Here is a 26,906-nt window from a genome sequence, read left to right on the forward strand (position 1 = left end):
AACCGGGAGGAACCGAGGAACCTAACATACCCGATGGCAGGTCTCGCTCCCCTGGACCACTACCCCCGCACGGCCAATCGATCCGGGGATTGTGTTTCAACATCCAGGGAAAACCTAAAATCACACTGGAGGTTGGCCGGAGTCACAAAAAACTCGATCTCCTCCCGGTGATTCCCCGACACCACCAGAGTTACTGGTGGTGTCTTGTGAGTGATTGGAGGGAGTAGGGAGCCATCTAGTGCCGCGTACCTGCACAGGCGAGGTAAGTGCCACCAGAGGGAACCCTATCTCCCTGGCCCATTTGCTATCAAGCAAATTCCCTTCTGAGCCCGTGTCCACCAGTGCTGGGGCCTTCAGGGTTAAATCCCGCATAAAGGATTGTAACTGGGAGTCGTGTGGCGATGTGGGTGTGTCCCACGTGCACGTCTCGGCCCCCCCCTAGCCCAGTGTCTAGGGGCGGGCGTTGGTGTTTACCGCTCGGGGCAGTCTCGTACCTGATGCTCAATCGAGCCACAAACAAAACACGCTCCGCGGGCCAGCCTCCTCTGTGTGGCCGTTGCCCTAAATGTTGCCCTACTCGTGTCCTAGCTTCGTCAGCAGGGGGAGCTGTGATCGCACGGAGCGCAGGGGCCGTGGAGCGTGGGGAGGGCGGAACGCGGTTGGAACCGGAAGGGAAGGGACGACGTGTGCCGTGGCCGACAGCCCTTCGTCTCGTTCCCGACGGCGCTCATTTAACCGATTGTCTAATCGTATGACAAGATCGATAAGCCCATCCAAATCCCGCGGTTCGTCCTTAGCCACCAGGTGCTCCTTGAGGACCAATGACAGGCCCGTTTACGAAGGCGGTGCGGAGGGCAGTGTTATTCCAGCCGGACCTCGCAGCCGCGATGCGGAAGGTCGACTGCATAGGCAGCTGCGCTCCGGCGCCCCTGTCTCATTGACAGCAGCACGGCTGAAGCGGTCTCTCCTCTATTAGGGTGATCGAACACTGTTCTGAGCTCCCTCACAAACCCATCATATGTCAGAAGGAGCTGTGAACTTTGCTCCCAGAGCGCTGTAGCCCAGCGCGTGCCTCACCACGAAGCAGATTTATCACATAAGCTACTTTGCTAGCGTCGGTCGCGTACATGACGGGACGCTGTGCGAAGACGAGCGAACACTGCATAAGGAAATCCGCGCACAGTCTCCACACAGCCTCCGTACGGCTCCGGGGGGCTTATGTATGCTTCAGGGGATGGTGGGGGGGGGTCGTTGGACAAACCAGTGGAACGTCGCTGTCACGCACAGGGTCTACGGGAGGGAGAGCCGCAGCGGCGCCCGGAGGGCGCGCTTCCACCTGCGCGGCGAGAGCCCCACCCTGCGTTCAGGAGGGCGTTCTGCTCGGCCATCAAGTCTAACCGAGTCGTGAAAGCGGTGAGGATCCGCTGCAACTCACCGATACCCCTCCTGTGGACCGCCTGTGCGCCTTGTTCTTCCATTGGCCGTTCAACAGCCGGTTGACGCCCCTCGGGATCCATGACGCTGGCCGAGATATCCTGTTGGGAAAGTGTAGGAACACGGACCCACAACAGGGGGCGCAAATGAACGGTCAATGGAGTAAGTCAAAATAACAACGCTTTACTGTTGTGAATGTGCAACAACGAATACAACCAATTACAGAAATGGACAAAAGTCAATACACAAAGGTGTCGTGTGGGCAGGCTCGAAGATAGGAGACGCCTCTCCAAGGTAAGACCGGAACCACACGGCTTCCTCCGCCACAGGACCCCGGGAATACTGGAGCCGCCAAGTCCCGAACTCCCAGGTGGCCACTGCCTCCGCGTGTCGGACCTGGTACTGCTGGCGAGGGAAAAAGAACAGTTAGATGGGGGCGCGTTTGCACCCAGAACTCCGAACGGCAGGAAAGGTACCTCCGCCTCTCGTTGGAACAGTAAACCAATAACTAGCTCAGTCAAAACTGTGTACTCAGTATGCTTTGATATGTTACCTCTCTGGTAGAAACGATATCTCGGCAATGAGGTGGAGATGCCGTCCTGCTGATATACCCCACTGATGATTGCCGTCAGCTGTCTCAGGTGATGGGTGACAGCTGTCACCGTGGCTGCTCCCGTGAGGCGGCGGCGCCCTCTGGTGCCTGGAGCCCGCACTCCAGGCAGGGCGCCCTCTGGTGATGGTGGGCCAGCAGTACCTCCTCTTCAGCGGCCCACACAACAGTGACGTTCACAGTAGAAAAAACACCTGGTGGACAGAAGGAAGCACATCGAGTCATGGATGAAATAGGGCAGAAAAAAGAGAAAGGAACAGGGAGGCAAAGAGCTGGCACACAATCACAGTGTTTTGTTGAGGAGGAGGGATGTGAGGAGCAGGAGGTAAGTGGGGTGGGTGGAGTGGCAAATGGGAGGAGAGACAGATGGAAAAAGGGAGAATAAAAGAGATAAAAGAGAGAAAATGAGGCAGGGGAGAGGAAAACACTTGATGAAAAAGAGATGATGGAACAAAGGTGCAAAGGGAAAAGTGATGATTAAAAAAGTGAGTGGTGCCAAAGGTGAAATGTGTTAGCTTAACCATGTGTGTCAGTGTGGCGAATCGGGCCACGCTGACGGCTTCGATCAATAGGCCTACAGGTCGCAGCACCAGGCAAACCTGCCATCCATTTACGGTGCAGCATGGAGGGTTACTGCGGTGATAGATCACCTTGTGTTTGTGTCCTCAGCAGGTGTCTGTGCAGCGATAAGGATGGTGGTTGGGTCCATCAGGGTCTTTAGCAAAAGATTTCGTTGTCATTTATATTCTTGATGATTTTCCATTGACTGAGACAAAAATACTTTCAACAAACACAGGATGTCAACTACAATACACCACGTGGAATTAACTGATTTATTATGATCAGGTTAGAGAGGCAGGCTTGTGACCATACAGTAAAATCACCAGTGTTAAATTAACACTGGCAGTGAACATATGGTGGGACCATATGTTCACTGGCAGTGTTAATTTACCACTGTCAGTGTTAGTGTTACACTAGTGATTTTACTGTGCAGACGAACCTCTGTTCAATTACCCGTCAGCCAGAAATCACTAAGGTCCCTTGAGTAAAGTCTTTAGTCCCCAAATTGCTCTGGTGTGCAGTTGAACACCTTAACAGTATGCTGCTATCCGTGTGCAAATTATGTTTGTGAATGTTAGTCATCATTATAAAGCTCTGTGAGCATCTGCACTAGAAGTGCTAGAAGGTCGGGGCTTAGATTAGTAGATGACACGATAACCAAGTTCAAAAGGGCATATAATAATGTTTGTACTCATTTCAGGGTTTGAGACATTTCAGTTCGAATTATGGCCAACAGGGGGAAGAGATTCTGAAACCTGTGTATTCATGGCTTGGAAAAAAATTCATAAATCAAAGTGAAGCTTCTACACAGTCACCTCACTAACTCTTCAGCCATATTTCAGTTTATTTTCAATTTTCAGTTTGTTTCATTTTATATTGCACCAAATCACAACAAAGCTGCCTCAAGGTGCTTCACACAGCAAACACACAGGTGACAGTGGTAAGGAAAACTCCCTCTGATGATATTGAGGAAGAAAACCTCAAGCAGGACAGGACTCAAGGGGGTGAACCTCTGCTTAGGCCATTCTAACAGTTACAAGGTTTTAACAAAGTTTTACAAAGCTGAAGAAACAGAACCCTTGTTGATGTCCAAACATCTGCTGCATCAGCTTCAAGCATGTCATCTCGCAGTTAGTCCAGCATCCAATGGTCCACAGCCACTATCCCGTGAAATGCCATCCGAGAGAAAAATGGTTCGACTTATTGATCCAATTTACTTCGGAGATCTGAAAGCTGTTATGCTTTGCACTCGGGTGACATGTGTGCTTTCGTGTACCTCGTGTTCGTACTATAACAGGAAAGAATCTTTCAGTTTTTCTGCTCCCTCTGATTGGAATGTCCTCCAATCTGAACCGAAACTGTCTGGGTTGATTGTCTGAACGCCTTCCACTCTATTTAAGAGACTGCAACGGAAATCTTTTGCACAGTTTCTAAATCTTAAATTGTTTTATCTTATATACTGTACCACACTGTCTATATTGCTTGTATTTTGCTTGTATTTTGTTTGTTTTTAATACTCTCCTGATGATGTTAACCCATCTAATAGGATGTGTGCTGATGCCTTTCTTGGCCAGGTCTCCCTTGTAAAAAAGGTTTCAATCTCAATGGGCTTTTAATCTGGTTAAATAAGGTCATTATTATAAAAAGAGCAAAATCAGTCGGTTGGAAAAAAACACACCTAAGGTATAATTCATCAGCAGTAAATTGACAGGAAAGCAGAGAAAATACTAAGGTGATTGCGGCCCGCTCGCCCTAAATGTTACTAACAGACCCGGAACTTAGATTAAGTTGAGGCTGAGACCTGTTCTTTTGACTTTGAAAGGATAGGAAGCATAGTTCCATACTATGCCAGTATGCTAGCCATACAAGAGGGAGAATAAATGCATCTTAAGTCTGGATTGGAATGTCTCTACAGAATATGACTCTTTTATCTCTGCAGGAAGATCATTCCACCAAACAGGTGCACAATAAGAGAAACCTCTGTGACCCACAGACTTTTTATTCACCCTTGGGACACAAAGTAGTTGTGCGCCCTGAGAACGCAGAACCCTGGCCGGTACATAGGGTTTAATTAGGTCAGCTAAGTAGGGAGCTGCTAGTCCGTGAATAATTTTATAGGTTAAACGCAGACCCTTAAAATCTGACCTCCCAGACACAGGAAGCCAGTGAGGAGACGCCAAAATGGGTGTAATGCGATCAAACTTTCTGGCAGCAGCATTTTGAACCAGTTGGAGAGCCCTAATGCTGGACTGCGGTATACCAGATAACAGAACATTGCAGATGTCCAATCTAGAAGAAACAAATGCATGAATCAGGGTCTCTGCTTCAGCCATAGACAGGATGGGACAACTCTTTCCTATATTTTGCAGGTGGAAGAAAGCAGTCCTCGTAATATCTCTAATGTGGAGGTCAAAGGACAACGTGGGATCAAAAATCACTCCAAGTTTCCTCACATTGTCACTGTGATGTATGACACATGAGCCTAGGTTACCCGTTAGCTGGTCAAAGTGATGCTGATGTCTCGCTGGACCAAGAACCATCATTTCGGTCTTGTAAATAAGAAATTGCTGGACATCCAGCTTTTCACTGACGCAAAGCAATCCTTTAATGCCGCGTTCACAACGGGCGCGATCAGCAGTGGTGGGCACAGATAACCAAAAAGTTAACTTCGATAATAGGATAACTGAAAAGTTATCTTTGATAAAGATAAACCACCCAAAAATGTATCGGAAGTTACAGATAATCGATAAATTCCGGTGTTGTCTATGGGACATTTGCAGTTACTAAAGAGCTGAAATTGATTTTTAACATGATCACTTTTGAAAGCATCAAAAGCGGTAAAAGACCTAAAGAATAAGCAAGAATGTTTGACCATGCTGCTCCCTGCAGGAAGCAGCACAGACAAAGCCTGAGAGCACCCACGAAATCAACTCTTTACTAATCATAATAATTTTCTTTCAACATTCTGCCGCTGCTGGAAGCTCTTGTTTACAACAGCACTCCCACCACAGAGGCACACCAAGAGCAGCCATATAAGGCTAACTCCCTATCAATTTCAACACTCCGGTCAGGCGGAGGTCTTGAAAAATAAAGTCATACTAACTTATGTTTTTTTGAAATACTGATAGAATAACTCCATTAATGTCAATTCTGTCATTTGTACAAAGTTAAAATAACATATATCTTTTAATGTTGAATAAGGCACTAATTCTGAGGTTTTGTAACAAACACAGACCGCAAAGCATTCTGGGTAAAAGTGCTAAACAGTGATTGGTTCAGTAATCCATTATGTAAACCAACACGTTAATGTGACGTGTGTCGTGTGTTGGTTTAAAGATAAATGTGCTTTTGTAAAATATTCCATTTGTATTTGTAAAAACAGACATTTTTACGGAGCCCTGGAAGTGTCATCGCAGTTGCATGTTTTAAAACTTTTATGATGTTGTAAAACGTGCACTCAATATTAGTAAGTAAGTAAGTAAATTGATTTATATAGTGTCTTTCACAGACATAAGGCCATGTACACATGTTGTCGGGTATTTGTAAAACCAAATATCTTACCCTTTCAGTTTGGGGAAAAAACTTCATCCACACTACGTCGTTTAAAAAAAAAATCCATCCACATCGAACCGTATAAATGTGTTGTAATTAGTCTGCCAAACCTTTGGGTGGCAGTACTGATTAAAATTCTATCCAATCAGGAGCCTTATTCTCTTGTCGTCACTTCCACAAAAACTAAAAACATGGCACCAACCTCGTTCGTGTGGACCGATAAGGAGTAGGAATTACTTCTAACCGTAGTTTTAGAATACAAAGTTAACATATATGCACACAAAAAGCGCCTGGACAAGGGACAATACCAACACTTTGAGAGCAGCCATGTACCCAGACGTTTAATACTGCCATGAACACTCCTGGCCAGTAGATGGCAGTAGCGGCCTTGAAAAACTGTCAAACAAAATTCCAGATAATCCGTGTCTGCTACATTTAAGATGCGTGGATTTTAACAAACGCAAATACACTAACGTCTATAAACCCAGAGAATATATTCACGAGAGTTTTAGGCACTAGAGTTTAATGCTGTTATCTGTGGACCCTGAACAGAGTGTCTGAAATGCATTTGTCCTGTTGTGAACGCCTGAGATTACCTTATGCTACCCATAATGCATTGCTGCCTGGCACAGCATGTGCTCACAAACCTTAAAAATTAGCCTATTACTTTAAAATGAAAACATATATCTGATATTTTCACTTTATAAACTTCAGACATGACAATAATTTTAAATAACTTGTCTAAAATGAGTGATTAAAATTTGAACCATAAGTTAAACATGTATGCCTCTGGATGACTTGGTGACATGTGATTATATTAGTATGGGTGTTAAAGGAAATGACTTTTTTTTTGGTCGCCAGTTCTCCTTTGCTTACAGACGTAGAGTGGTTTTTGATTACAGAGAGTAGAACAACATGCTTATTAGGAAACTTTTAACAGGTAGGTCTCAACAGCTTAACAGTTTTAAAAATGTTTTTCACTGTTCAGCTTAGTTTAGTACGTTATCGGTCTCAAAGTTATCTGACGGTAATTCATCGGAAGATAATTAGTCCGATGATGGTTTTAAATTTATCTAAAAAGATAATCCAATAATGAAAACATTATCTTCGATAATTATCTGTTATCGGATTATCGGAAGTGTGCCCACCACTGACGATCAGACGCTACAAATTTGCGGAGGTCGCGTGGCAACAGACGCGCCTCCTACACCTGGTGTGTCGCTCTGCTTTTGCTGCGAAAATTCGCCTGGTGCGTCATCAGATTGGAGGAGCTTCCATTCCGCTCACCGGCTCCGGTGTTAAGTCAAGTTAACATGACGGACCTTGATCACACGGAGCGAGTTGTTGTGGAAAGCTCCCAATTCAGGGAGTATCATTATTGCTGCAGGAGCTGCGTCTGGATGACGGCTGCTTTCAGCGGTCCTTCCACCTCTGCGGGGACCCAGTTTGAGGACCTCCTGTCCCGTTCACGTGCGCACATGGAAACAATTAAATAAAAAAAAAGAAACTCCGCTGCTTGCTGCAGCTCGCTCTTCCCCCCCAAAAAACTCTGTCATAATTGTGTTTAGAAACCAGTCACCATTTGTTTTATTATACATCTGTGTAGTTAATAAGTAAATAATCTCCACGGACGATTCACTCGCGCGCACGTAAAATACAAAGGGAAAGAAACTCCGCTCCCCGCTGCTGTGGGGCTGCTGCCGCTCCAAAAAATCTGTCATAATTGTGAAATAAAGGACAAAAGAGACATAAGTCCTGCTCACAGGCTGCTACCAGATACATGATACATGTTCCTGCACAGCAGGAACATCAGGATGAGTAGAAGAGTCAGAGGGCCAGGGCCACAGTCAGAGGGCCAGGAGCCAAAATTTCCTTCTCCATGTGAGGTCTTCTTCCATGCCATTCAGTACTGCTGTCAAGTTTCACAGCTGCCCCCATTATTTCAAGAACATGTAAATGTTTCAAAACAGACATTATGATGTTTACACATGTTGTAGCAAGGAAAGTATGGAGCTGTGCTCTGAAGCTTTCTACCCCTCCCATTGTTAAAGCAGTGATGCCATCAAGTGTTGGTTAAATTTAACCACAGAAGGAAAAACCTGCAGCTCCATCTCTCCCTGTTGTTCATCGTGAGGATCTTTGCTTCCTGCCACCCTTCAGCTGAGTAATTTCACAGTTCTTTCTATTGGTGGTGTATTGGGGCCACTTCTCATATCCGTCAGCCCCTAATGTTCGTGAGACTCCCTTCAAACCATCTGTCTCTCCCACTGCGCCTCCTTCTTCCTCTCTGTGTGATCAGTTTCATAGGTGTATTAATCAAGTTCAAACAATAAGACCAGAGTCGGTCCCCACTCTCCATCTACTTCCTTTTTTATGGCTTATAATACCCCCACCCCACCCCCACCCCCAACACACGTGTGCAGATACATACACACACCACCATCTTTGTGTGTGGGAACATAGCAGTTAATGTATCTTGTGGGAATCGTGTGATTACCTATGAAACACTCTCATTCTCTCCCTCACTTTCTCTGGGGCCAATTTTAGCCTGCTTTTGACTGGGAATGCAGTCAGAATGTCTTTTTACAGCCACTGTGCCTGGCAGTTTGGACTATAAAAAACATAAGCTTAAGGATCCCGATTGGTGTCCCTCAGGGGAACATATTTGGAACAGGCTGTGATGATGATGTGTTAGTATCTAACAAGCATCATCCTGAGCACAATGTGTCTTTTTCTGACCATGAAACTTTGAGTAGATGATGATTTTTTTTTAATATGTGTTTAATTTGATAGTTATTTGCCAACTTCTTTTAGATAAGGACTGTTTGAGTTAAAACTGCTTTAAATACCTTTGCAAAGGATGTTTATCACCAGAATTACTTTGAGTCTTATAGACCAGATTAATTTTTATGTGTTCCCTCCAACTTGGGAACATATAAAAGTTTTTGTTCCTGATTGGTTTTCCAGTATTTTTTTTTACTTGTGTCATCATCATCATCATCATCATCATCATCATCATCATCATCATTATAATAATGACAATTTCCTTTATTTGACATTGTACATACAATGAAATGTGGCCTGTACATTTAACCCATCCTAATTACAGTTAGACAAAATCTAACCACTAGGAGCAGTGGACAGAGTCTGGCACCCAGGGACCAAATCCAGATGTAGAGACAGTTATATGCCTCTACATAACAATAATATAACAATTACATGTATATGTTCAACTCAAACAAGCATGAGAATTTTGTTAATCCATTTACGTATTACAAATTATTTTGATAATCTGGTTAATCTAGTAATTTTTTTTTTTTTTTAAAGATATCAACTTTTACATGTTGATACAAGAAGAACCACCCCCCCCAAAAGTATATTACATGTCAAAAATGTAAAAAAACAAAACAAAAAACTGCAAACTAAAAAAGAACAGTTTTCAATGTCAGAATACTTGGAAAAATACAAAGAGATGTCATAATGTTGAGAAATTGGCAAAATAGAAAATATTTGTGCCTTTCAAGTTCATCTGTGTACGAGCATACGAATGACATATCAAGCCAATTTTGTCTCAGTTGAAAAGTTTTCTTGGCACGACTCAAGAAGTTAGAAATAAAAGCTTGCAGAGTCTTTTGATTTTACACATAAGCTTCAAAATATTTGATGTTAATAAGGTAAGATGCCCAGTGCAGGTTCTGGCCTAATACCCCCGTCACGCATAGCTGGAATCACGCAGAATGGCGTCAGAATTACGAATCGTCGCACATCCGAAAAGTGTCGGATTTCAGTTCCAAAACATTCTGACAGCCATCTGTGGAAGTCCACACAGTTGGTCAAAATCGGCTGGTGGCCCCGAGTGTGATGCACATGTTCAAAACCCTCTGGGCGCCATGGAGATGGGACACCTATCCGACTGTGGTCCATGTGCAATCTAAGGACCATCTGACCGCAATTTACATATTCCAAGGGCAGCAAAATGGGATCCGAAAAGATTTGAGCGAATACAAGGAAACCACGAGATGGATCTGGCACGGTAACGCCTGCCGGTATGACCTGCATGTGCCACGTATAATAATGTCCACCCCCCACCCACCCCACCGGAGCGCAAAGGAACTGTTGAAATGTATGTGGCATGCTTCATCATGATAAAAAATTATGAATTATTACCATGTACAGTGCATGTAAACAGTGGCTATCAAACCGAAAGCTCCATGCGCTACTGTGTGCACGCCACCACAAATCTGAACAGGCTGTTATATCCACAATACACATTACAGTACAGATATTTGTCCATTCCTTCCCATGAGTGACTTAAATAATGTGAATATTGTCTCCATCATTTATGTATATAACATGGGCAGCTGCGCCTCTCCATGGTGTGCAGTAACACGTCATTGCACGCGTCAGGCTCGGAGCTGAACGGATCTCACACTGTAATATATGATTAACTTCTAACTCTGTAGAAGATATGACATGGAACTGTTGTGTCAGGCCGCTACAGTATTAATAAACATGAACATAGAGTCATAGATAGTCCAAACTATACTTTTTTGGAGTTGTTATGATCAGACAAATAATGTGGTATAGTTTTCAACATGATTGGAGCATTTTTAAATTTTGACCCCCTGTGTAATTCTTTTTGACCCCTGTAGCTCATTAGACGTCAGCACCAGGAGGGCTCCATGTCTGAAAATAAACATTAGTTAATTTAGAATATATGTGCTAAATTCCATGCGTTTATCACAAATGAACAATTGTTTTGCTACACCGCCTCACTATTTTTATTCCAATCTCCTATAAAGAGCCCTGCCCTTGAGCAAAGTCATGATTCCTCAAAAGACAAAACAAAAAACAACTGCTTCTCCTTAGGGGTTGCCACAACAGAGACGCATGCTTATTTGGCAGATGTTTTATGACAGGTACCCATCCTGATGCATCTCCACATTACAAAGACGATTGGTAGGGTTGGCCCTGAGGTGGGAACTTTCTGTACTGGAAACAAGCACACTTAACTGCTTGGCCATCACCCCTGCTCTGAATATTTGATATTCATGAATCTGCGTTTTTGTACAGATCTGATTACTGGAGATCTTGTGATGAGTGAATAACCTTAAACATATGCAAATGCACACAGTTCATGCAGAATTGCAAATCTATAAACTACCTTGCAACACCAAATCAGTGTTTCATAAGCTTCGAATGAGCTCTTCATATCTGCATGGGAACGGGCCCCGTCATGGAGGCTGACATCCTAAAAGGACAGTCTCAAGGGACATTCTTTATCCTCCTGCAGCATACTGAAGTAAAAATAAAAGCGGAGGAATCGGTGCTTGCTCCCCTATTCAGTGTTTACTGTTTGCTAGTGCAGGCTAGCGATTTTTATGAAATGGAGGTTTGTGCATGTTGTTTATCACAAGAGAAGGCAAGGGAGCATGACTCCCTGTTGCCAGGGGAGCAAAATCATGATGGGTTACAAATCCTAACCTGTGATGGCATAATGCACGCTGCAATCTCACCACTAGATGGAGCTAAATCCTACACACCGTAGCTTTAATACTGGAAGTGATACTGACATCAGAGCTGTGTTGATCAGGTAAAATGTGTGTTTTAGCCGAATTTGCTTGAACAAAAGTAATCCAAATCTTCTATTCCTGCTCATTCTTTCCCCTTGTTTTATTTTTCAGAACTCCACAGTACGTCCTGTGGAAACCCGGGTGTCCCACCCAAGGCAGTGCTGAGTGGCAGTGGCCGTTTTGCCGTGGGGGACAGCGTGAGATACAGCTGTGTGCCTGGTTACGTCTTAGACGGTCACACCACACTCACCTGCATCACCAATGCTGGAAACACCGCCGTCTGGGATTTTCCTGCGCCTATCTGTCGAGGTACGAAAGACCTATGCACGACTGAGTATATGAAGAGTTTTGTTCTAAAAAGAATAATGCAGACATGCGTCTAATCTAAAGGCATTAAGTTAATACAAACAAGATGACATAGCAGGTTGTGATATTTGGCTTTAAATCATGTCTGTCAAGATAAAGTACAGCAGGTTGTAGAGTAAAAGCCTTCATATACTTATGTGCAGACGTGTGGCTTTGAGACAGAAGACAGACAGACTGTGTTTGCATTGTGTGCTTACATGTGAAAACATGTTTGTCTGTGTATGTGTGTATATGAGGCATAAAATATATGTAGGTAAAAGCTGGTATATGCTCTGTACTGGGGTCATTTTGCACTGTGTTTTAAATTCTGTATGAAGATGGGGTTAGTTATGCCCCCCACGTTTGTCATCCGTCTCTATGTGGACATCACCTGGAAGTGGTGGTGGTGGCGGGGAAGTGGGGGGGAATTGGTAATATCTGGCTTTGGTTTCATCAAATAATCAAACTCATTTATTATATAAAACAAAAGCATGAACAGACTTGGTAATCAATTGCTGAATACAAATTACATTACCATTTTTGGAAATAGTAACAATCCAATGGATTACAAACAAGTAACATAATTCAGATACTTTAGAATCAGTAACTGAAATTGTTTTTTCTCTTTAACTCATAAATTACAAATTAAATTATACATTTAAACAAATTGTTTCAAAATTGATCTCTTTCAGTTATCATAAAATGGTCTTTTTTTCCCCTTTTTTCTAAAAAATTACTGAAATTGCACTCAACATTTTTGTTCTTGTGGTGCACATTTTTAAACTCGGAATGTGCCAGAAATAATTGAAAGCCGTTTGTTCCACTTCACAGAGAGACTGCTGCTGCTTGGCTCATCCATCTTATGGAGACTTTTGTCTTCTTCTTTCCAGTGTTTCATTATCTACAGTCCATAATATAATCAGAAAATTCAGAGAATCTAGACAACTTTCTACACGTAAGCAGCAAGGCCGAAAACCAACATCGAATGGCCGTGACCTTCAATCCCTCAGGCAGCACTGCATTAAAAACTGACATCATTGTGTAAAGGCTCTTACTGCGTGGGCTCAGGACCACTTCAGAAAACCATTGTCATTTAACACAGTTTGTCGCTACATCTACAAGTGCAAGTTAAAACTCTACCATGCAAAGTGAAAGCCATACATCAACAACATCCAGAAACACAGCCGCCTTCTCTGGGCCCGAGCTCATTTGGAATGGACAGACGCAAAGTGGAAAAGTGTGCTGTGGTCTGATGAGTCCACATTTCAAATTGTTTTTGGAAATCATGAACATTGTGTCCTCTGGACAATAGAGGAAAAAGACTATCCAGATTGTTATCAGCGCAAAGTTCAAAAGCCAGCATCTGTGATGGTATGGGGGTGTGTTAGTGCCCCTGGCATGGGCAACTTACACATCTGTGATGGCACCATCACTGCTGAAAGGTACATCCAGGTTTTGGAGCAACACGTGCTGCCATCCAAGCAACGTCTTTTTCAGGGACGTCCCTTCTTAGCAAGATAATGCCAAGCCACATTCTGCACATGTTACAACAGCGTGGCTTTGTAGTAAAAGAGTGCTGGTACTAGACTGGCCTGCCTGCAGTCCAGACCTGTCGTCTATTGAAAATGTGGCGTATTATGAAGCGCAAAATACGACAACAGAGACCCCGGACTGTTGAACAACTGAAGTCGTACATCAAGCAAGAATGGGAAAGAATTCCACCTACAAAGCTTCAACAATTAGTGTCCTCAGTTCCCAAACGCTTACTGAGTGTTGTTAAAAGGAAAGGTGATGTAACACAGTGGTAAACATACCACTGTCCCAGCTTTTTTGAAATGTGTTGCAGGCATTAAATATCTTGTCTTTGTGGTGTATTTAATTGAATATACAGTAGGTTGAAGAGGATTTGAAAATCATTGTATTCTGTTTTTATTTACATTTTACACAATGTCCCAACTTCACTGAAATTGGGGTTGTATGGTGATTAAAGATATTTTTATTTTGTAATCTGATTGCACAATGCTGACTCTCTGGAATCCATTACTACCCATTACTACTGGTGATAGAGGTGAAGTAATTCAGTCCGACTGTTTCAGACCTCAGCTTTGATTTTTCTGAGCATGAATTTTTATGTTTTCCAGTTACTCCCACTAACCAAGTCCAAATTAATATATTTGCCAGCATGCTGAATTGTTACCCATCATGCCCCTCTGTGCACCGTACTGTAATTTGGATGCTTGAAAGTCAGGAGAGGAGGAGAAAAGGAATCGGGAGAAATGGAAACTTGTCAGTGCTGGATTAGCAATGTCTCTGTCACTCTGTCAGTAAGGCTAAGATGTGCTAAGCTGCTAATATGTTCACACACACACACACACACACACACACACACACACACACACACACACACACACACACACACACAGCCACAGCCAACAATAATACATACAGAGTTGTACGCTTCTGTTTGTGTGTCTCTGTGTGTCAGTGTATGCAGTGACACCTAGAGGCATTCAGAGCAGCGGTAATAGCTTTCTATCAATTATTCAACCGTGCAATCAAATGACTCAAAACGCATTGCTGTTAGCAATATCAGCGGATATGTACTCACTTTCCTTTCTCTTTTTCTCTCCTACTCTCTCATGCTCTCTCTTGCTACTAAATATATATATATAAGTATATTTAAGGCATTTAAAGGTGTGAATGTTCAGTATAATATTTAGCTTCAGCCTTTCCGTTTTATTTTGTTTCACATTATCCAAAAACCCATTATTCTCAGTACTAGGCATGGTGCGCATCCCTATTCATCATGCATTGATTATTTTCAGAATTGTGTTCAGCAGGTCTGGGATCATGCACTAATGCCGCATATCACCGCTTAACACCACACTACAGAACCACCCTGGGTTCTGCATAGCAACCATCCAGGCAGATAACCGGTCCATCTCTAATTCTTCAAAGTGACCATCTGTGTATTGTAGACAGGTGGAATATGAGCCTTTTCCAGTTACTGGGGACTTAAACACTGAGGCACGTGTGTGCTGGATCATGCTGAGAGAAATGCACCACATGGCCTTGAGGCCTATCTAGCCAGTGCTCATCCCTGCATGCAGTAGTGTGAAGTAGATAAGAGTTTACGATGTTACACGGCGGGGATGGCAGTTCATCGAAGTTTATTTGCCCACTTACAGCTGTGTGAACTGAGCTGATGCAGATGAAGTTTCTTGTCCAAGGACACAGACAGCTAGCCTGTATCATGCACCTGGCATCGAACCCTGTTCCATATAATGGTTGGATAACTCCAATCTGACAGAGATGAAGAATCTTCAAATAAAAACTGTGCTTTACAAGCATTGTTATGGACTGCAGCCAATGGAAAAGGCCAATGGGGCACCCACATATCAACCTGCCTATAGCAGATAGATGGCTGATTTTGGTAGAGTAGGGTAGGGTGCTAGTTGTCCACGCGGGTTGTTGTCATCCAGGACCCACGGTGGTTCTCCACTGTGGTGGATGCTGCGACCCACTGCACCAGACCATGCTGTCAGACCTGACCTGACCTGCTTTACAAACATGAACGTGAACTCTCTGAACAAATGAAGACAAGCACAAAAATTCAATTGCATTTCACTCGCATCACTTCAGCTGGTCCAAGTGCTTGACATCAAACCTGTGTGCTCTGTCTGCGCACACGTCTGTTTCACATTTATGCATGTGTGTCTGTACATGTGATTCCAATAAGTTGATACAGAATAATTTGCAGAGGAAAATGCCCTTCAATGTGTAATTCATCCATATTCACAAACACACTCGCACAATTTGCCCTGAGAATTCTCCACTCTGATCCCACAGATAGAAATCCACTCCTGAATATTCATGTTGTGGATCAATAAGTACGCGCATGGGATTGAACTCTGGCTGAGAGATTGAAACGGATATAAACAGAGTTTCTCTGAACATTTATGCACCCGTTCATGTGCATGTCTGCGTGTGTATATGTGTGCTAATATGCTGTGAATAGCTGTGAGTGTGTGTCATAAACACAAATTGAATTCCGCACGATATCTTCAAGTGGCATTAAGGCTTTTATGAGAGCGAGGGAAGAGATGGAGAGAGAGAAAGGGATGGAGGAAGAGAGGAAGCTGCAGGTTATTGTTGGAATTGGAAAAATAATAATGTGTGCTGACAAAATACGAAATTAGAGTGGCGATGAAATGGAAATGAACTATGTCTAAGTGTATGTAGTCATGATAAGCAGATTGAGGGTGCATGTTTTATGTGTGATCATGGCATTTATTGGTCAACCTTACAGCACTAATTCAGTAGCACTGCAATCAAACAACATTTGATCATTTCAAAGTGGTAAACACGAAAAAAAAAAGTCATAATTCTGCACTAATGCAATGCATGATATGTTGGGAGGTTGTGGCATTATGCAACCCCCAAGATTTACCTCTGGGCCCTATATTGACAGTCTGCAGGGCATGGTGTGTCCATTTCCACTTTGCTGCTTACGTAGTGTAAATCTGAGGGCAAATTAAGGTGGTAGTGCAGCAGATAAGTGTATGGGCCCCTTCACACATAGTGCGAATTTGGTGGATTTGTGCATAAAGTGCGCATGAAGCAGGAATCATATTCAAAACGTGTAGAATCATAGCTGCCTCGAACGCCTCATACAGCCTGTTGGGAAAGTGTAGGAGCACAGACCCACAACAGGGGGCGCAAATGAACGGACAATGGATAAAGCCAAATACAACACTTTACTGTTGTGAAAATGCACAACAACAACCGATTACAATAGTGAATTAAGTCAAATACAAGATGTCATGTGGGCAGGCTCGAAGATAGGAGACATCGGTCCGAAGTCGAACCGGAACCACACGATTTCCTCCGCCACCGAACCCCGGGAATACTGGAGCCGCCAAGTCCCGAACTCCCAGGTGACCACTGCCTCCGCGTGTCGGATCTGGTACTGCTGGCGAGCAGCAAACACAGTTAGAAGTGGGTGCGTGTGCACCCAGCAACACGTATGGTGGGAAACCACCTCCACCTCTCGTCGAAAAAAGGAACAGAATGAATACTGTCCAACTCACACAAGTAACAGATATTCCTGTCAACAAACACAGTCAGCTGAGAATATTACCTCCTTAGTAGAGCGATATCTCGGCCATGAGGTGGAGATGCCGTCTTGCTGATATACCTCTGTAGATCTGGTGATTGATGACAGCTGTCGTCGGTGATAAGTGACAGCTGTCACCCCGGCTGCTCCTGTGAGGCGGCAGGGCCCTCTGGTGCCCGGAGCCCGCACTCCAGGCAGGGCGCCCTCTGGTGGTGGTGGGCCAGCAGTACCTCCTCTTCAGCGGCCCACACAACACAGCTGTTAGCACAACTATTTGCGCACACCAGCTGCTGAAAGACAGAGTGTGCACTATGCGAGCCCATCGAATCCTCTCACGGCAGGTGTTGGCCAAATTGCAACTGACAACGCATGACCATCTAACACTGCTCACTTAGCACTTAGAAAATGTGTGGCCATTCGCGCCATCATCACAAAAACAGTCAGCAGACAATCACTGTCAAGCAGGATGTGAAATTTGTCTAAGTACCCCACGACTGTGAGGGCATCTTCGTCTGTATGCTGACAGGACAGGGGGCGTGGCTGGCTGCCCACAGCTGTTGAGACATCTCCGGTCCTGGATATCACAGCTGCAGCACACGTCCCATGTTCTGATGATGTGTGTGTGTGCTTGTGTGGAAATACGTAAAAACATATATCACTTTTGCGACGGGCTGGAGAAGCAGACCATCAGTTCATGTGGACACGCAGCAGACAATCTGAATGTCACGTCTGACAGGACACGCGTGTCGGGCCGTGAGGCCATGTACAGCGATTGTTCACGGGCTGAAACAGCTTCTGCTCTGTGATGCAGCAATGTCCAGCAATGTCCAACATTGTAAGCCCTTTTGGCTGTTCCCTTTTTTTTAGTCAGGATCTCCACAGTTGAACCGAGGTAGATCTGCACATTGATTTGGCTTTGATATGTCCTCCTCCGTCGTCCTGTGTTTTGGCTCTGATGGACATATGACATCACATTTCCACAGCATTTAGCAGAAAGATTTTCCCGGTTTATAGACACATACAGTAGTGTTCAGAATAATAGTAGTGCTATGTGACTAAAAAGATTTATCCAGGTGTTGAGTATATTTCTTATTGTTACATGGGAAACAAGGTACCAGTAGATTCAGTAGATTCTCATAAATCCAACAAGACCAACCATTCATGATATGTACACTCTTTGTTGTGAAGGTGTAGGAACACGGACCTACAACAGGGGGCGTTAAATGAACGGGCAGTGGATAAGCCAAACAGTAACAGTTTAATGTTGTAGTGCACAACAAAATACAATCACAGTTTAGGTACCACCGAATTACAGATTTGAGTGACGTGTGGGCAGGCTTGAGGATAGGAGACATCCGTCCTGAGCCGAGCCGGATTCCCACACGGCCCTCACCGCCAGTGGATCTGAAGAACACCAGAGCCGCCAAGTCCTGTGTCCCCAGGTGGTCACCGTCTCCAGCTGTCAGACCTGGTACTGCTGGCAGAGAACAGAAACAGTGTTGATGAGTGTGAGTTCACACACTCAGTAATCCCACAGTCTGTATTCTTTTGCGAGGGAGCACCTCCACCTCCAATCACACACTCGTGCAGCTCCTGTCTAACCACTTATCTGGTGGAGTGTGAAGCGAAGCCGTCGCGGATCACACCTTTACGCCAATCCCACAGATAAGGAAACGCCACAGGAAAACGGCTGCAAAAACGTTCTGACTATACTCTCACTGCAGAGAAATTACCTCTTCTGAATGGGCTGATTTCTCGGCGGGAGGTGGAGTTGCAGTCCGGCCTTTATGGTGGTGGTGATGTGGATGAGTGACAGCTGGTGCTGATGACAAGTGACAGCTGTCACTCCGGTTGCTATGACGCCCTCTCATGCTTGAAGCCCGCACTTCAAGCAGGGCGCCATCTGGTGGTGGTGGGCCAGCAGTACCTCCTCTTCAGCGGCCCACACAACAGGACCCCCCCTCAACGGGCGCCTCCTGGCGCCCGACCAGGCTTGTCCGGGTGCCGGCGTAGAAATCGGCCAGGAGGGCCGGGTCCAGGATGAAGCTCCTCTTCACCCAGGAGCGTTCTTCGGGTCCGTACCCCTCCCAGTCCACCAAATACTGGAATCCCCGGCCCTTGCGACGAACGTCCAGGAGCCGGCGCACAGTCCATGCCGGCTCCCCGTCGATGATCCGGGCAGGCGGCGGCGCCGGTCCAGGGGGCACAGAGGGGAGAGGTGTGGCAGGGTTTGAGTCTGGAGACGTGGAATACCGGATGTATCCGCAGTGAAACTGGCAGCTTCAGCTTCACTGTGGCTGGACTGAGGACCTTCACGATGGTGAAGGGTCCTATAAATCTGTCCTTTAGTTTCTGGGATTCCGTTTGTAGAGGTATGTCTTTCGTAGATAGCCAAACTGCCTGCCCGGGCTGATACGTAGGGGCCGGGGCACGCTGGCGGTCCGCATGGGGCCTTAGCCCTCGTCCGGGCTTTGAGCAGGGCAGAGCGGGCGGTACGCCACACCGTCGGCACCTCCTCCGATGGGCCTGGACCAAGGGCGCCCCGACCTCTCCCTCCACTAGCGGGAACAATGGGGCTGGTACCCCAAACATACCTCGAAAGGGGAGAGGGCCAGTGGTAGAAGACACTTGGCTGTTATAAGCGTACTCGATCCAGGCCAGATGGTCACTCCAGGCCGATGGTGCGCGGAGGTCACGCAGCGGAGGGCCTGCTCAAATCCTGATTCGTCCGCTCTGCCTGCCCGTTCGTCTGGGGGTGGTACCCGGACGAGAGGCTTACGGTGGCCCCCAATTCCCTGCAGAAACTCCTCCAGACCTGGGAGGAGAACTGAGGGCCACGATCCGAGACAATGTCCGATGGAATCCCATGCAGACGCACAACGTGGTGGACCAGGAGGTCTGCAGTCTCTTGGGCCGTCGGGAGCTTCGGGAGGGCCACAAAGTGGGCCGCCTTGGAGAACCGGTCCACTATCATGAGGATGACAGTCTTGCCCTGGGACGGCGGGAGGCCCGTGACAAAGTCCAGGCCGATGTGAGACCAGGGGCGATGAGGACGGGCAGAGGCTGGAGGAGGCCTTGGGTCTTATGATGATCTGCTTTGCCCCTGGCGCAGGTTGGTGCAGGGCCTGGACGTACTCCCGGACGTCGGTTTCCAAAGATGCCCACCAGAAGCGCTGCTGAACGACTGCCACGGTTCTTCTACCCCTGTGGTGGCAGGAGAATTTGGAACCGTGGCCAGAACAGCAGCCCTGGCTTCTGGTGGGATGTAATTTTGTTTTTCGGGCCAGTTCTCGGGTCCTGGTCTGTGTCAGGGCCTCCCGGACGGTCTTCTCCACGTCCCAGGTGAGGGCGGCCACAACAGTGGACTCGGGAATGATGGTTTCCGTCGGGTCTGACAGCTTGGTCCTGACCTCCTCTTCGTGCACCCGGGACAGGGCGTCAGACCGTTGGTTCTTCGTCCCGGGGCGGTATGTGATCCGAAAGTCAAAACGCCCGAAAGAAACAGTGGACCAGCGGGCTTGCCTGGGGTTCAGACGCTTGGCGGTCCGAATGTACTCCAGGTTCCGATGGTCTGTTGAAAACCGTGAATGGCATCAAAGCTCCATCCAACAGGTGTCTCCACTCCTTCAGAGCCTCCTTCACCGCAAGAAGTTCCCGGTTGCCGACATCATAGTTCCTTCTGCGGGGTCACCTGCGGAAAATAGGCACAAGGATGGAGAACCTTATTGGACTCCCCACTCTGGGGATAGCACGGCTCCTATCCCTGAGTCAGAGGCATCCACTTCAACAAATAAATTGGCGAGTAGGATCGGGCTGCACCAGAACTGTGCAGTCGAGAACCCGACGTTTCAACTCCCTAAATGCGGCTTCGCACCGATCTGACCAGGTGAATGGGACTTAGTGGAGGTCAGGGCTGTCAGGGGGCTAACTACCTGACTATAGCCCTTGATGAAACCTCCGGTAAAAATGAGCAAAACCGAGGAACTGGCTGCAATTTCCTACGGTTTGTATGTTGGGGCCAATCTCTCAGCGCCGCTACCTTGGGCAGGATCAGGGCTACAGAGTTGGAGGAGATGATAAACCCCAGGAAGGACAAAGAAGTGCGGTGGAACTCGCACTTCTCGCCCTTCACAAACAGCCGGTTCTCCACCAACGGCTGCAGGACCTGACGTACATGCGTAACATGGGTCTCAGGATCCGGGGAAAAGATGAGTATATCGTCCAGATATACGAAGACAAACCGATGCTCCCTTCCTTATCCGAACCAGGTGATACGCATTCCTAAGATCCAGTTTCGGAATATTTGGGCTCCATGGCCAGGGCGTGAACACTGAATCTAACAGGGCAGGGGGTATCGGTTGCGAACCGTAATCTCGTTCAGCCCCCTGTAATCAATGCATGGACGGAGTCCGCCGTCTTTCTTGCCCACAAAAAAGAAACCAGCACCCATCGGGGAGGTGGAGTTCCGGATCAGCCCGGCAGCTAATGAGTCCTGGATGTAGGTCTCCATTGATTCGCGCTCCGGACGTGAGAGGTTGTACAGCCTGCTGGACGGGTACTCAATTGCCCGGGATCAAATCAATTGCACAATCATACGGACGGTGCGGGGGAAGGGTGAGCGCCAGATCTTTGCTGAAAACGTCATCAAGATTGTGGTACTCACTTGGCACCGCCGTCCGATTGGGGGACTTTAACCTCCTCACTAGCTGTCACACCAGGCGGAACCGAGGATCCGAGGACACTCCCGGTGGCAGGTTTCGCTCCACTGAGCCACAACCCCAGACGGCCAGTCAATCCGGGATTGTGTTTTATCATCCAAGGATAACCCAAAATCACCCGGGAGGTGGAAGGTGTTACATAGAACACGATCTCCTCCCTGTGATTACCAGACACCACCAATGTCACTGGTTGTGTCTGGTGTGTGATTAATGGAAGAAGGGTGCCATCTAGTGCACCCTTCACCTATGAAGGTACGGCATAGAGCCACTAGAGGAAGCCCGACTTCCCTTGCCCATCTGCTGTCCAGCAGATTCCCTTCCGACCCCATGTCTACCAGTGCTGGGGTGTGAAAGGTCAGATCCCCACTCAGGATCGTGACTGGGATGCATGCAGATTTACGGGTCTTCCCCGCGTGGGTATTATGACCCACCCTTAGCCCAGTCTCTAAGGACGAATACTGCTGTTTTGACCGTTTTGGGGCAGTTTTTTCTGCGTGTGCTCGGTTGAGCTGCAGTGAAAACACTCCCCACGGACCAGCCTCCTTTGTCTCTGATCTGATCGCCTTTTGGCCCTGCTCGTTTCCATAGCAACATCAGCAGGGGGAGCTGTCGTCACGTGGAGTACCCTGGCTGTGGAGCGTGGGGAAGACGGCTCCCTTTTGGACCCGGGAGGAGAGGGACGGCTTGTGCCTGACCACGCCCTTCGTCTCGCTCCCGTCGGTGTTCTATTAATCGGTTGTCTAACCGTATAACTAGGTCGATAAGCCCGTCTAAATCCCGCGGCTCGTCCTTCGCCACCAGGTGCTCCTTAAGGACCAGAGACAGTCTGTTTACAAAGGCGGCGCGGAACACAACAGCATTCCAGCCGGCTTGCGCTGCCGCAATGCGGAAATCGACTGCATACTTCGCTGCGCTCCGACTCCCCTGTCTTATCGACAGCAGCAAGCTTGAAGCGGTCTCGCCTCTATGAGGGTGGTCAAACACCTGTCTGAACTCCCTCACAAACCTCGGCGGGGAGGTGGAGTTGCAGTTCGGCCTTTATGGTGGTGGTGATGTGGATGAGTGACAGCTGGTGCTGATGACGAGTGACAGCTGTCACTTCCCGGGTGCTATGACACCCTCTCATGCTTGAAGCCCACGCTTCAAGCAGGGCGCCATCTGGTGGTGGTGGGCAGCAGTACCTCCTCTTCAGCGGCCCACACAACACTCTTAAGGCTATGAAATTGGGCTATTAGTAAAAAAAAGTAGAAAAGGGGGTGTTCACAATAATAGTAGCATCTGCTGTTGACGCTACAAACTCAAAACTATTATGTTCAAAACTGCTTTTTTAGCAATCCTGTGAATCACTAAACTAGTATTTAGTTGTATAACCACAGTTTTTCATGATTTCTTCACATCTGCGAGGCATTGATTTTGTTGGTTTGGAACCAAGATTTTGCGCATTTACTAGTGTGCTTGGGGTCATTGTCTTGTTGAAACACCCATTTCAAGGGCATGTCCTCTTCAGCATAAGGCAACATGACCTCTTCAAGTATTTTGACATATCCAAACTGATTCACACCTGTTTGTTCCACAAAATTGACGAACTCACTGACTGAATGCCACACTACTATTATTGTGAACACCCCCTTTTCTACTTTTTTTTACTAATAGCCCAATTCATAGCCTTAAGAGTGTGCATATCATGAATGCTTGCTCTTGCTGGATTTGTGAGAATCTACTGAATCTACTGGTACCTTATTTCCCCATGTAACAATAAGAAATATACTCAAAACCTGGATTAATCTTTTTAGTCACATAGCACTACTATTATTCTGAACACTACTGTATGTGTGGTGTTGGAGCTGGATATGAGCAGTGTGTGCCATTAATGAAAATTAATGGTTATATTTCCTTCCTGTTCATGTGTTCCTCAAAGCGCACATCAAAGAGAGAGGGGGAGAGAGAGAGAGCATGCTCGAGATAAAAATAAATTCAAAATGACACAGGCCTGTGTGCTCGGCTCATGTACCCTTTGCCCCCCCCCCCCAAAAAAAGACACTAAATGCATAAGTCCAGAAAGCTCAAACAGGAGTCCTGATGTCCTGCAACTGCGGCCAGGCTGACAACAGCTTGTCCACTTCCAATGCGGCTGTTCTGATCATGTTTCTGTTTCTGTTTCTGTTTCTTTCTGATCATGTCCGCTATTGTGGCATGCTCAACCCAATCCCACACCATTTTATGAGGGGTTAATTACCAATATTAAGTTAATCTATTGGTTACTGTCACGAAAAGCACTGCATTTCCGTGACAGGAGCATGAATTCATTTCGTGGTGGTATCACAAAATGCGGGGTGATGTGAGGGGGGTTTGTGGGCGTTAGGTTTAGGAGAAAGGGAGAGAGTTAGGTAATGGTTAGGGTTAGGGAAGGGGTAGGGTTAGAAATAACCACAGACAGGTCCCCTCATCCCCTCCAGCATGGTGACATTGCAACCAGCACTGTTTTGGTGCTGTCTGCCAGAAAACTAGTGTAAAAAAAATGATACAAATGAGAGCTATTCAAGATTTGTACTTTTCCATTTAGAGTTGCCATAGATATCTTGATGGCTTCACTCACAGGTTTCCTTCTTGCACAGTCCAAAACCCTCCATGAATACATTTTTTGTAGATGATTTATTGTTTTTAAGGTTATTAAGTATTTCATATTGAATGGCATGTCAAACGCCTTCAAATTTTATTTCAAAAAACACATTAGAACTTTAAACCAGGCTTGAAGCAGACAAAATTAGGTTACACTATTTGCAGGATTCCTCGCCACAATCTTCTTGCGGATGCTTGCATGCTCTCAGTAATATTCTGCCTGAGTCTGAGCTTTTAACTCTGCTGAAGTTGGGTCTTTGACTTCCACATAAACTTTCTTCGACTTTCACATTTCACTTTACGCCTGTTTATGTGACAGAGATTGTGAGTGACTGCCTCTGACAGCGTGCATTACTGTGTGATGGTCTTTGTGACATTTGTGTGTGTGTGTGTTTGTGTGTGTGTGTGGGTGTGTATGCGGTGTGTCTTTTGCCTGAGACTGACTTATGTTGATCCTTGGTGAAATGGTGAAACTGTCACATTCGTATTGTCGTTGCCATGACAGTGTGAGTTTGCAGGTTGTATTGCACTGTTCTTTGTTTTGCGCACCGCTTTCCATTTTTCTGCCCTCTCTTCTCTTTGTTCTTTCTTCACATTATTTGCCAAATTGCAGTGGGCTGTGGTACAAGGATCTGATGTGGTGAAGGATCTGATGCAAAGAGGAAAATTTTGCTTTTCTGTGGAAATGTGGATAAATGTGTTGATCACACATGTTTGGGCAAAGTTGTGTACATACAAGCCCATGTAGAACTTATTGAGATACCGCTTCAATATTGCCAAGCAATTCAATCTTTCCTTTTCAGTGTTTTAGAAAGGCCCACAGGCTGTGGGACACATCAGAACACATCAGATTCAAAGAGAACATAAAAATATCAAATTATCAAAATATCAGGTGTGCAACGGTTTGGATCCAATGGATGACATGTTTCTAAATGCGTAGCAGATATAAGTTAAAACAACATTTAATTACATATGGAATTTTAAGAAAATACCTCAATAGAGCACCACCTGCATACCGCATGAACTTGATCATGTTAGAATCAATATTAATCAGTCTTTGATCTGAAAGTCATAAGTTCTGGTTACGATTTATTAAACATCTGTCATCACTGGACACAACACAAACACTCATGTAATATTACAGATTTATTTGCATATGAAAATTCAAGAAGGTATCTTCTATTATACATTTAAAAAAGGTAGAACTCTACTAATGTATACTAAGTATATCTAAATATCTATAAAAGAAGTAGAGCTACTTAGGTGCCTGGTCTTGAGAACCAGGGATGGTAGGTTTATGTATGTATATGTACAGATACAAACAAACATGAATAAGATTTTACAATATACTGTGAGGTAATGATTCATGATCACGAAATATAGAAATTAATAGGAATAAGTGTAGCTGAAATTTAGTGGTGAATCTTGGGTTCACAAATAATTGTTATTATTTGGAAAGAAATTACAAAGAAATTACTTTGCATCACTGACAGCAAAGACCATTGTAACACTTGAAGGTTCACTTATCTGGGTCCGTTGGATCGGTGTAGTGGGAAAGGTCCGGTCTGGTTTCCTTATCAGCCTTTGCAGGCTTCTTTAATTAACCTGCATTGAGGTAAACCCACTAGGGGCCTGTACTGCGAAGCGGGTTACTGGCTTATCAGGGTAACTTCGGGAGTAAGTTGATGACGTGTGGAGTAACTTCCCGGTTAACCCGTACTACGAAAGGTGGATAGGTTTCGATCGAGGCATGCTGCCACGGCAACTTACGCTTTGCGCCAAACCTGCTCGGAGCAGGTTTTGTTCTAGGATTAGCGTGAGGTTCTCGCTTAACCACTCCCTTATAAGTACCGTCCATCCACCTGCATCACTCCGAAGACAATGCCGGCCTACCTGGATGATCCGTTTGATATTGGAGGCACAATTGTGAGGGGCTCTCTTCGCAGGGTGAGGGTTTTTAAAGACCGCCGGAATCGCTGACATACCGGACGATATTCTCTATGAATGATATAGATCCTCAGCCGAGGGAATTCGTTATCTTTGTCAGCTGATCGGGCCAGACGTCTGTAACATCACCCGTCATACACTGTAATAAAAGACTGTTGGTCTTACAGGAAAACACTGGCAGCTGTGGTTACCACTGTAAAAATACAGCGGTTAAATGTACAAAAAGGAGCTCTTGTTTGTAGATTTAACAGTTCCTTTAATGTGAGTCAGCCGTGGTTCATTCACTGTAAATCCATATACATATTATGTCTGTAATGTTATCTACTGTGCTGCTGTATGTTTTACAAGAAGTCCCTGGTAATCACAGCTGCCAGCGTTTTCCTCTAAAAACAAGTCATTTTTTACAGTGTAACAATGCCCGACGATTGAGC

At 45.7% G+C, this 26,906-nt stretch overlaps 1 protein-coding gene across 1 annotated transcript in view; it reads left to right on the forward strand.

The window, feature by feature from the left end:
* LOC117502203 (CUB and sushi domain-containing protein 3-like) overlaps positions 1 to 26,906 on the forward strand; it is a 1,088,443-nt gene that overhangs the window by 509,450 nt on the left and 552,087 nt on the right. Inside the window, 1 exon segment of the mRNA XM_034161241.1 lies at positions 11,842 to 12,039. Within this exon segment, the coding sequence (XP_034017132.1) occupies positions 11,842 to 12,039 (198 nt within the window).

The sequence above is a fragment of the Thalassophryne amazonica genome, chromosome 20 (assembly GCF_902500255.1).
Source record: "Thalassophryne amazonica chromosome 20, fThaAma1.1, whole genome shotgun sequence".
Lineage (NCBI taxonomy): Eukaryota > Metazoa > Chordata > Actinopteri > Batrachoidiformes > Batrachoididae > Thalassophryne > Thalassophryne amazonica.